An 11,217-nucleotide genomic window follows, 5' to 3' on the forward strand; every position below is an offset into this window, starting at 1 on the left:
ATCCTCTTTTCCTCCTCAGACCCAGCCATCCCAATGGAGCGTTGGCATTTCTATACATGTGCATGATAAAAACGCATTATGTTATTTTACGGTTTGTCCCTATTGTCTTCTATCGTAACACATAGTACGTGTTAAAAGTATAAAGTTGTACAAAGTGTAAACATGATTCCAGGGAAATAAATACAGTCACCTTGTTTGGATCAGATTTGAGTTTGAATCTTTTTTCAAATTGTCAGTTGGACGTTCACAGCAACACTAACCCAGAAGACTTATTTTGAAGGTTCCCACCGGAAGTACGCGTCAGTGCCTGGTAGAGATTGACCGTGGCTGTACTTTTCGTTCCGCAGGGAGGAGTCCGCCGTTAGTTTCTGTAGGAAAGTGGCGTGTTTCTAGAATTATATGCGATTCCACGACATGTACGGCACCATGTGTCCATAATGTAGTGCGTGTGAGCCGCCTGCGTGAAGCCATCGACCAGTGACCGGGCGATAATCGATCGAACACCGAAGGCAACTGAACGGAACAGGAAGGCGGAACAAGTAAGTTCTTCTGGAAAGTGGCTTTGATCTGAGCGCTATGATCCCCGTCTAATGACCTGTCCGTAACACGCACGGGTTCATTTCACACGAGATGTGATTAAATATGAGTCACGCGGGCTGATTTCGTCCCGTTTGTGTGTTTTTTAAGTTCCCAGGAAGCAACAAGTCGGAGTGAGCTGGTCCCGTCCGCCCGTCACCAGTGAACTAACAGTCGTCATGTGCCCCCGCTCTTTTTAATCTGCGGCTCTTATTCTGCAAAATGCGATAAAAAAACAAAATAAAACACCTAAAAGTTCGCGTTGTGCGGAAGATGGAGGTGCGAGTGTCCGGGTGGAGGTGCGAGCTGATCGGGGGACGGTGTTATCAGCCGGTCACAGACGTTTTATTGTCATTCCGCAGATTCCTGTCGGTGAATGAGAGTCTGAAGTAGGAAGCGGGTGTGTGGTGCGTGACGGTGAATGAGGCCCTTTGTGTTGACACTGCTCATACTTGTACCTGATCACAGACATGGGCTGAATCCACCGGGTCCATCAGCTGATCTCTTCTTCCACACGCATTCCTCCACTCAAACACCTCCATATGGTGTTTTACCTATTACACCTTTGATACATTAAAACATTAAACCAGTTATTATATACACTGAAAACAGTAATACGTCATCAATGGGTAATACACAAGTGAATTAGTTTACCTAACTCAGAGTCAACAAGTTATGGGCACAGTTGCAGTCTTTCATTGGAAAGAACCAAATTAATTTGTGTATTGTGTCATTTTTTAAGTTCTCTGTCTATATCTCTTATGAATGTGTCATGCTAACACAGTGAGACGGAAGGTTCACTCAGAGGCAACAGGCAAAATAATGCAGTTTTTAATCAAAGAGAGCAAATGATTCGGTACAAAATCTCAAATCTATGACACCAGCTAAAATAATACATCGTAATTAAAATGTAATAGCAAAAAAATAAATTTTAAATCATTTGATAAAAGTACATTTGGACACTAGAGTGACGTTTCACTGTGACTTTATCGTGATATTTATCAATATCTACAGATTTTATACATTTTTATCTAAAAGGTTTTGGCCACAGAGGCCAGCAGCTAATGCCATACCACAAGATGTATTCATTTGAATTCACATCAGCCTAAGAAGGTGGATAAGGAGCTTAAACGTCACCACATCCGTGCAAGTTTAGACCCAAGACACTATAAACTGGACCAAATATGCTGTTGTTGCTGCAACTAACGATTATTTTCTTTCATAATTAATTTGCTGATGAGTTTTATGTTGTGTCTAGAAAGAGTTACATGTCAAAAATTAAGTGAAGTCTTGTTAGCAATGACATAAAACAGAGAAAAACATAAAATACTTACATTAAAGTTGGACGAGCAATCATTTTTTTTCTATCTCAACAGCTCCAGTGATGAATTAGTAATCAGAATAGTGGCAGATTAATCTTCTGTCAATAGAATAATTGATGATTTAGTTAATAATTTAGGTGAAGTTTTACTTCCAAGTCAACTCAGATTTTTGTCTGTGAAATTGCGACAGGCATGTGTCGCTGTAGTTTTTATCTATAGAGACCATATCATTAATTTATTCATCAATTAAAAAACCTGAAGCCTAGATTGTAATATTTGGTTTAATAATTCACAGAAAATGTACATATCCAGGCAAGCCGACATTCATTAACCAAACTCTGTCCCTTTCTCTCTGTCCACTTCTTTTATTCTACCCAGGATCACAGAACCACCAACTGACACCGTCCATAACCAAACTCTTCACTGGTTATTTACTCGACCCTTTGACTCTGACAGTAAATAATTCACCTTAAGCGTTCAAACACATCACCGGCCGCTGTAGTCGCCTGCGCACACAACCATGTCCATGGCGCTGAAACAAGTCTTCAACAAAGACAGGACATTCCGGCCCAAGCGTAAGTTTGAGCCCGGCACGCAGCGCTTCGATCTGCACAAGAAGGCCCAGGCCTCACTGAACGCCGGGCTGGACCTGAAGCAGGCGGTGCAGCTGCCCCACGGCGAGGACCTCAACGACTGGGTGGCCGTCCACGTGGTCGACTTTTTCAACCGCATCAACCTCATCTACGGCACCATCAGCGACTCCTGCACCGACCAAACCTGCCCCAACATGTCCGGCGGGCCCAAGTACGAATACCGCTGGCAGGACGAGCACAAGTACAAGAGGCCGACCGCGCTGTCGGCCCCCAAGTACATGAGCCTGCTCATGGATTGGATCGAGGTACAGATCAACAATGAGAACATCTTCCCCACCAATGTCGGTAAGTGCTGCGATTAGACACAGACAGCAAAGACTCAGAATTAGGTTAGCAATTGTTTTTTCTCAGTTCAAGAAATCCAAAGATCTACGTCAAAATGAGTCAGTTAGTGAAGAAACCAAGTCTCCACCCATTCACAGACTCAGTCCACATAGGAACCAGGGCTGTGACCCATCACACAGATGTTCATCTGAAAAGGAAAGTAGATAGAAACATATTTATGCTACATAGAGTTAGGTTCATTTTGTTGGGTCTTCTAAAATACTGATTTTCTTTTTTCTTTTTTGGAAACTCAATAAAGTATCCCCAAAACTATGTCACACCAGACATAGTAGACATATGAAACGGATACGTGTGGGTTGCAAGTAGAGTTAGTTTCGTTTTTGAGGAGTCATAACCTGCAACTCCTGCTGTAACATTGTGTTTTTTAATATGACCTGAAAGAGTTACTGTCCTTTCAGCATGAGTCACATGAAAAAAAGAAAAGATGAAAGCACCTAAAACCCGAAGCCGCTGTTTCTCAGCTACCAGGCAACCAAGTGATGTGTTTTCCATGAAACCTGCGAGGCCACGTTTCTCAGATCACCTTCAGTGCTGCACATTGTACACATAGTCAGTTTATCTCCTCCTGCTGTGGCATTCTAGGAATCTTTCTATCATCTCAGACTGTTGCATCGTCCATGTGAGGACTGAGTGCCCATGAGCCGCCGCTCGGCATCTGACTAACTACAGAAACATCCCAGCAAGGGATTTAAAAATTGGTCACATAATTTACAGTGAGCTATGAATAGACGTGACCTCCGCCACATGCGTCCTCTGGACCGGATTCCTGAAATATTATTGAATTAGTCAAAGCAAAACAAGACCGTAAATGAATCACTTGAGCTGAGGATAATGCCCCCTCCCAGTCAAGCTGTGTCGTGGTGGGTTTTCCATTCACGTAGGAAGGGCCTCCATCCTTAAGTACTCTGTTTTCCAACCTGAGGGTCTCCACGGCTCAGCATCACGTGGGGAATCAGGTGTTAAAGATCCATTTATAACTTTAACCTTGACTTGAACGTCTGTCGTCCCTTATTGACATCTAGTGAACATGTATTTGTGTTCATGTGCCTTGGTTTGAATTTGTGTACTCACAACATTTCCAAAATGGCCTTGTGCAAAATTGGCACATGTGAATGAACCAGCTAATAAAAAAAGCTTGTTTTGTCAATAAAGCTAAGTTTGAACCCATTTAACTATTTAAATGCTTCAATGAAAATGTCCTATATTAAATTTAACATGTTCTGACCAATATCTAATTAATAGGAAATAATCAAGACATATGTCACATGGAGCTTTAACCTTAAAATAGTCACAGACAAAAAAACATGTGACCTCTTTGTCTGAATAAGAAAAAATGGCAGTGAGCTACTTCATTCATTTAACAGATTCAATTATTTAGTATAAAAATATATATTTCCCGTTTTTGAATCAAAGCATGTTTAAATTAATTGTACATCATAAAATAACACAACCAGATCATCACGTTACCCTTGTGTTTAAAAATAATCTAGTGTCGGTCGTCTAGACAGTGAAAGGTCAGAGTGGATTGACCGCCGTGTTCTCATGTGTCCATCTGTCTGTCTCCCAGGTACTCCATTCCCTAAGACCTTCATGCAGGTGGCTAAGAAGATTTTGTCTCGTCTGTTCCGGGTGTTTGTCCACGTCTACATCCACCACTTTGACCGCGTGAGCCAGATGGGGGCGGAGGCTCATGTCAATACCTGCTACAAGCATTTCTATTACTTTGTCGTTGAGTTCAACCTGACTGACCACAAGGAGCTGGAGCCTCTGGTGAGTGGATGTTAAATACGTGTGTGAATATGAGGGGTTAGCCCCAGAGTAGCTGCAGCAGTGTTGAACTTCTAAAGAGGAGACATTTTCTGGATCCAACAAAAGTTGATAGATATTTTCCTGAAGAAATTAGTTGTGTCAGATAAAACTGTATAGGACCCGACAGTGCATATGAAAATGACCGATATGCTACACAGTAAGTAGAGACTAATCTGAGAGGTGGAGCCTGACCCACACTGGATTATACTGGATGAGTCTGATATCACTATTTGAAGGTTTACATTTTTTATTTGTTTTACATGAATACAATAATAAAACAATACACAATTTTTTTTGATGTTTTAGTATTGCTTATATTTGCCTTACTTACATAGTGGCACATACTTAAAAAAATTATAAATCAAACAACCTTCGTAAACATATACAAGGATATTGAGATTGCAGATAAGCTTTTGGTCCTTGGTTATAAAAATGATGACCTAGAGAGGTTTGAGAATTGAATCGAACATTTACACAAATGTAGGGCGTTGTGGGTCTTACAAAAGCACACTTGTGAAGCAGTGTGTTGCAAGAGGCCTCCCAGACGCAAAATTTGTGAGTGACGCCCGTTTATGAAACAGAATGCCACCGCCATTTGTGCTCTGCATCCAAGAAGTGCACAACACTGCATCTTTTTCCTTTTAGGTCAGATTTCATGAGATGTGTTAAATAAGGATCAGTTTGATCTCATTAATCTAGACTAGATTTTTTATTTTCTATATCACAACATCCCAATGAAATACAGCAAAGGGTCGTTGAACCACTGCACAGCCCAAACTGGTTGTTGCACTGACATCGGTCGATGGTGCTGATTAATCGATTGTTAATTAGCTTTGAGAGACTGTGTGTCCTGTGTGTGTTTGGCATGTGTCATCCTCTGAAGTAGGTCAGTGTAAACCAGAGCCTGGACACACATCTGTGGAGGATTTAGATGATTTTTGTATTATGTACCGGAAACAGTACATAAAATACATTTCTACACTCTATGCTTCAGGTTTTAATTTCTGCCTGTTTCTGTGAGCATCGCTAATGCTAATGATGTGTGCTAATGATTACCAGTGTCGGAGCTTAGCACCCCCACCCGCCCGATGTCACAATGCTCCACAGTGCACACCAGTTATATGCCAAGTCAGTAGACGTCGGCCAACACTAATGAGCACAAGTACTTCCTTCACTGCTGTAACACGCTGTACTGTGTCTGTGTGTCCTCCTCAGAAAGAGATGACCTCTCGGATGTGCCACTGAGAGGAGCCCAGCGGAGCCGTGGACTCATGCCGGGCACACACACCCATCCGTCCATCCAGACGACTGCAGCAGAGAACAAACAAATTCAGAAAGAGAGTCTATTTTTGTATTTAAGTACTGTAATCTATTTTAGCCACATACTGTAGGTTTCAACCAAGAACCTTGTCATGTGAGTCGTTCTGTTCCTTTCAAACGTTTTATCAGAGCACAGTATTAAGAGGTCTATGTTTGTGTCGACGTATTTTTGTTTTGTTTTGGCTTGTTTTTCTATTTTTATTTGAATCTCAATCATTCCATGATGCTTCGGTCTTTCTTTCCTTAAAAAAAATGATCTAAAATTAGTATGATTTCTTACTGTAAATCTATAAAATCACTATGTTGCTATATTAAAATGATTACTCTTACTGTTTTATTATATGATTTGAATTTATTAATCACCGTTTGATTGGTTTTCCTTTTCCTAAACTAAACTTAATGTATTGATTTTACTATTCAGTTTTACGGAGTCAGAAAAAGTATTATGTACACACAGTCCCATAATGTTAAACCACAGTGAGCAAATAGCTTTTTCCTTTCTGTTTCATACTTTTTTGCTTTGAATACAAGTGTTTTGAGTTCAGCTGCATTCATGTAAAGGTCATGTGGAAACACAAGTACAGTAGTACAGTGCTGGCGACCCAGACATGATCACGTCTGTGTTATTGTGCACTTTGGGCCTCGTGCCACCGCACAGCTTCTCATATGTCAAACCTGCAGGTGTTCGTTGCGGATGCTGTTGGCAGCTGAAGGTCACACGAGACTCGAAAAACCTCACATGACAAAACTGCTGACGGTGGCGGCACAAAACAAAGCAAAACAATGTTCTATACCGTCCACCAGGGGTCGTCTGACACCACTTTTTTGTAAACTTTTTTTTTCTTTTCAGTGTTGATAAGTAGTGTAAATCCAAGTTAATGTCGCCCTTCTGAAATCTGCTCAATGTCCCAGTTGTGGTCATGAAGAGGCGATGGGGCTACTCGATCAGGGTTAATGATTGGACTCAGCAGCAGGTTATGTAAGAAACAGGCCAGACTGTGCTGTGATGGTGAACACACACAGAGAGCTTTTGTTTTGAATGAGCCTGGCTGGGTCAACGGCATTCATGAACAGGCTCGAGGACAACATAGCTGGTGGGATTTAGAGGCAGTCATTAGTCACAATGGCTCAGATTATGAGGTTAATGAGCAGTAATCTTCCACACAAGAAACACCCATATAAACACACTTACAGGATTAACTGCTACCGTCAAGGGCATCTCTTTTTTCCGTATTGATGCTGCAGGTTTACAGTTTGTCGAGAGGGACGGGGCACTGGGGGAGGAAGTGATTATATTTAAATACTTTATAAGGAGAAAAGATAAGTAAGAGTAAATAGATATTATCAAGGAAATGTTCTCTGAAGTACAAAAGGACTTTTATGCAGAATGAAGGTGGTAAACACACTCAGCTGCACCTTTAATGGGTTCATGTGTACAGTCTGATGCAATAATACAACATGCAATGCTGTGGCATGTGACCTCAGGAAGTTACTTAAATTGATTACATAGATTTAGAGGGGAAATCTGCTAACAACATTTGAATTTGAGTAAGGGCCCTAACTCAAGAAGATCTGCTGGACCTTCTTTAACATTGTGAGACAGGGTGTTTTTCTACAGTTTCCTTCATTATTCAGAGAATAACTTTAAGTAACTCTTAATGATTGTGAGCATTCTAGGAATTCCATCTTGTAAGATTATGTGTTTAAACTTTATCTTTAAAGTATCTTGGAGGAAAAGGTCAGACATGTACTTCTGAATTACCGTTGGGGAGGAGTATAAAGCAGCAGGAAATGAAAGTACTCAAGTACAAGTGACTCAAAGTTGTACTCAAGTACAGTAGGGACTATATTATACTTATACTTAATTTTCCTTCCCATGTGAATAGCTGGGGATGATGTGATCTGTTCTATCAGTAATTAAGTGGAGGTTTCACCTTTTGATCAGTATATTTAAAAAATGTCACGTTATTGTAAAGTTCAATAGACCAACATGATGTAACTCTCTGTCCCATAACATCAACCGATGACTGATGCAACCTGATCCTCTTACAGGATTGTCCCTCCTCGGTCAGTGGAGTCACTTCCTGTAAAACACTGGCAACATGTGCTACGCGTGTTACGTGCTGTGCCCACCTCCCGCTCCTCCCTCCCGCTGGTGTGTTTGTCTCTTTTCTGGAATGTATCAGACAGCCCCCAACGGTCTCAGTGGTTGCAAGAGTCGAAGTGAAGAACTGGAGGGAGGCCAAGAACAAGGGCGGAGAATATCAAGTTGCAGCCAATCAGATTGCAGCTCGTCCAACTGTGTCAGGGTTTATGCAGCAGTGTGGAGCGTGCTGCTTCGATGGCACAGTGTGATTGTTTACATGGAGAGAAAGGGTTTTGGGACACAATTTGAATCAGCAGAAGTCGGATTGAGCCCACACCCTAACGGCTTTGTGGTTTGCCAGTGGGTTGCCTCATGTAGCCAGCAACTACTGCAGCCACGGGGAAGAGAGGCGATTATGAATTCCAGGGCCCACAGTTAATGTGGAGCCCCAAAAGTTTCAGATCATGAATTGGTTATATGTTATCTGCAGTTCAACAAACTTAGAGCATCTCATCTTTAAAGAATGTCACTCAGTAGTGGTCGTACCTCTGCCAAGGCCCAAGAGTAACCTGAAATTCAATCAAGCCGAATTGGACACACTCACGGATTTCAGTCCCATAATTATGCTGAATGATTTTATCATGATACTTGAATTATTACCTGGAAAATTGGAGAAAATGTCAAAGTAAACACCATATCTCTCAAAGGTAAAGAAAGTGATAAAATATTCCCGGATCTGGCCCCTGATCTGGATCTGCCCCTGACTTGAATGGGTTCTTTCATGACCCACACGCCCACATTCTACCAAGCTTCGTGGAAATCTGTCCTGTAGTTTTCTAGGAATTGACTCACAATCAAACAAACCAAACAAAGAGGACAGGGGTGGAAACATAACCTTTTGATTTACATCACACATAATTCAAAAGCAAGTCGTCTGGACTTGGTTGAGTAAAGGAGATGACTTGTCTTTAACACTTCAAGTATACGATAACCTTGAAGACTAAGAATGTCCACAGACATCAAACTAAATTTTCATTATGTGCATTATGGACTCATGGAGACCTTTTTGAGTTTTGCAACTAATCAATAAACAAGTTCATTTAGAAAAGAATCCAAAATAATAATCGACTAATCTTTATTTGCAGCCGTAACTGTAATAAAACTTTGCAGAACAATACAATAAAATCACAGCATCAGCTGTTGTGAAATCGAAATTAAACAATAAAAAGCTTGATGCTGAACTCGATGTTCTAAACTACCGGCTCACTCAGAGGTGAAGTCGCAACACAAACACAAAAACAGCTGAGCCTGAACGTTTCAGCCTCTTGTAGACAAGTCAGCGGTTGCAGCTTCTGGTGTGTTGTTGCTCCATCTGCGAGGAGATTCAAAGGCCTGATTAATTTCAAATTCTTTTTTTATATATGTGGTTATATAACAAAAGCAAAGTTCAGGGGAGAAAAAAAAGAATACAAGGTTTCCCTAAGCACAAATTGAACAAAGTGTGTTGCAAAATTCTTGTTAACGCCTCCTGTGTGAAAGTATTTTTCTGGTTATTGGATTAATTCCAGTGCTCCAGTGGGTTGTCTGTCTCCTGCAATGCCTAGAGGCACTTACATTTTTGGCAGAGGTTTCGTCTGAGTCTTTTTCTCTACGGCAGGTTGCGTCCTTCTAGGAAGTTTGCTCTGGGAATGCTTCTTGGAAAAGGTTCAATCATCGCCATGAGGCCAAGCGACCTTCCTACCTGAGAAATGTACAAAACACATTGTTAGAGTGGAGGACTGCGGGCGCTTCCAGCACTATTATCTTCTTGTGTAAACATATTTACTCACATGTACAGATGCATTGTTTATACAGTTAGGCAACAAATCCCTGCTGGTTTTTATGAGGAGTTCAAAATGTTAAAATTAGAAACACAAATTTTCTTTGAGCAGCTTTGAGGTTGTGCAGACTTTCACATATACAATAAGTGCTTTATTGGCATGTTGCAGGACTTGGTTAAAGTAGCATAAAGTTTACATAAAGTGATGTATTTTTAGCTTGTTCTTTACTATAGCAACATGGCAACAATATACAATGTTATTTAAACTAGAATGTGTGGAACCTGTGAACAATGAGTACAATGATTTGCTATTTTATAAATAACTTTGTGCTGTTTTCGAAACATCTGCAAAAACTATTTAATAATATTATTGCACTTTGCTGTATTGCACAATCAATGAGTAAAGGCTACGATGCAGATGCCAGAACCAAACAGCACACAGGGCTACTCAGTCTGGTTTATACCAGACTGAGTAGCCCTATACCAGTGTGCTCCATACTGCATGTGGACAGTGTAGAAGACTAGAGTTGGTTTGTAGTTTTTGTCATGAAACACCACAACAACAACCACAGAGACACACCTCAGAAATATCATATTTCTCACTAAAATAACCTCCCTCCTGGCTGTGTCCTGGTCGAGGGCCCTTCCTATCAGAAAGTGGGCTGTTGCCGCCTAAAGTTATTTATGATGGCCCATCCCTCTCCCTTTTGACCTGTAGTGACTCAAGCCCACCCCTTGAGCTTTGACGTGTGATCTTGTTTTCCTACTAAAACTGCAGCTACACCATGTGCTCCTGGCTATAGGGCTACTCAGTCTGCCAGCTACTTGCGTAATGTTTGCTACCACTGGGCTTATGTTTGAGGGGCAGAAGGTGAGAGGAGGAGGAGGAGAGGCAGAAAGCCTCCAGTCACAAGACAGGAGCTGCTGAAAACAAACCCTACATGGTTTTAACTAAGACACCCTTGATAAACAATACATTAATATGATACACAGCAAGTCTGCTGACTCTGGCTTACCCTTCATACAGTGATGACAGTTAAACATCACAAGAGGACGTACATTAAAGCAAAGCACATGGCATAATACAGCATGTGCACTTTACATTTAATGCAACACAATACATGCCATTTTTAACATCTGGATTTAATATGGATGATGCATGTACAGCAGCAATAACCAAAGGGATCTAACACTCCTCTCTTGGGCCTTCGTCAGAAATACCTTTGCATTTAATCTCTTCTCACAGAAGAAGCAGGGACATGTCACCTCTATGGCATCTCACAATTA

At 41.2% G+C, this 11,217-nt stretch overlaps 1 protein-coding gene and 1 long non-coding RNA gene across 2 annotated transcripts; one reads left to right on the plus strand and one right to left on the minus strand.

The window, feature by feature from the left end:
• Positions 1 to 311: 311 nt before the first annotated feature.
• On the plus strand, positions 312 to 6,354 carry mob3a (MOB kinase activator 3A). The gene is made up of 4 exons (XM_062395712.1): positions 312 to 539; positions 2,277 to 2,836; positions 4,464 to 4,666; positions 5,921 to 6,354. The coding sequence occupies exons 2-4, from the start codon at positions 2,419 to 2,421 to the stop codon at positions 5,948 to 5,950; spliced, it is 651 nt and encodes a 216-aa protein (XP_062251696.1). The 5' UTR covers positions 312 to 539; positions 2,277 to 2,418; the 3' UTR covers positions 5,951 to 6,354.
• Positions 6,355 to 9,229: 2,875 nt separating this feature from the next.
• Positions 9,230 to 10,454, minus strand: LOC133960867 (uncharacterized). The gene is made up of 2 exons (XR_009921945.1): positions 9,726 to 10,454; positions 9,230 to 9,483 (listed from the first exon to the last, which is right to left on the minus strand). It is a non-coding gene; the product is annotated as an uncharacterized LOC133960867 (long non-coding RNA).
• Positions 10,455 to 11,217: the final 763 nt, after the last annotated feature.

This window comes from Platichthys flesus, chromosome 9 (genome assembly GCF_949316205.1).
Source record: "Platichthys flesus chromosome 9, fPlaFle2.1, whole genome shotgun sequence".
Taxonomy (NCBI): domain Eukaryota; kingdom Metazoa; phylum Chordata; class Actinopteri; order Pleuronectiformes; family Pleuronectidae; genus Platichthys; species Platichthys flesus.

What these genes read in the sequence shown, in the direction of transcription:
- mob3a (XM_062395712.1), top strand. Translation starts at nt 2,419, where the DNA reads ATGTCCATGGCGCTGAAACAAGTCTTCAACAAAGACAGGACATTCCGG. An exon ending in CATCTTCCCCACCAATGTCG is followed by an intron (nt 2,837 to 4,463) that starts GTAAGTGCTGCG and finishes TCTGTCTCCCAG; the next exon opens with GTACTCCATTCCCTAAGACC. An exon ending in ACAAGGAGCTGGAGCCTCTG is followed by an intron (nt 4,667 to 5,920) that starts GTGAGTGGATGT and finishes TGTCCTCCTCAG; the next exon opens with AAAGAGATGACCTCTCGGAT.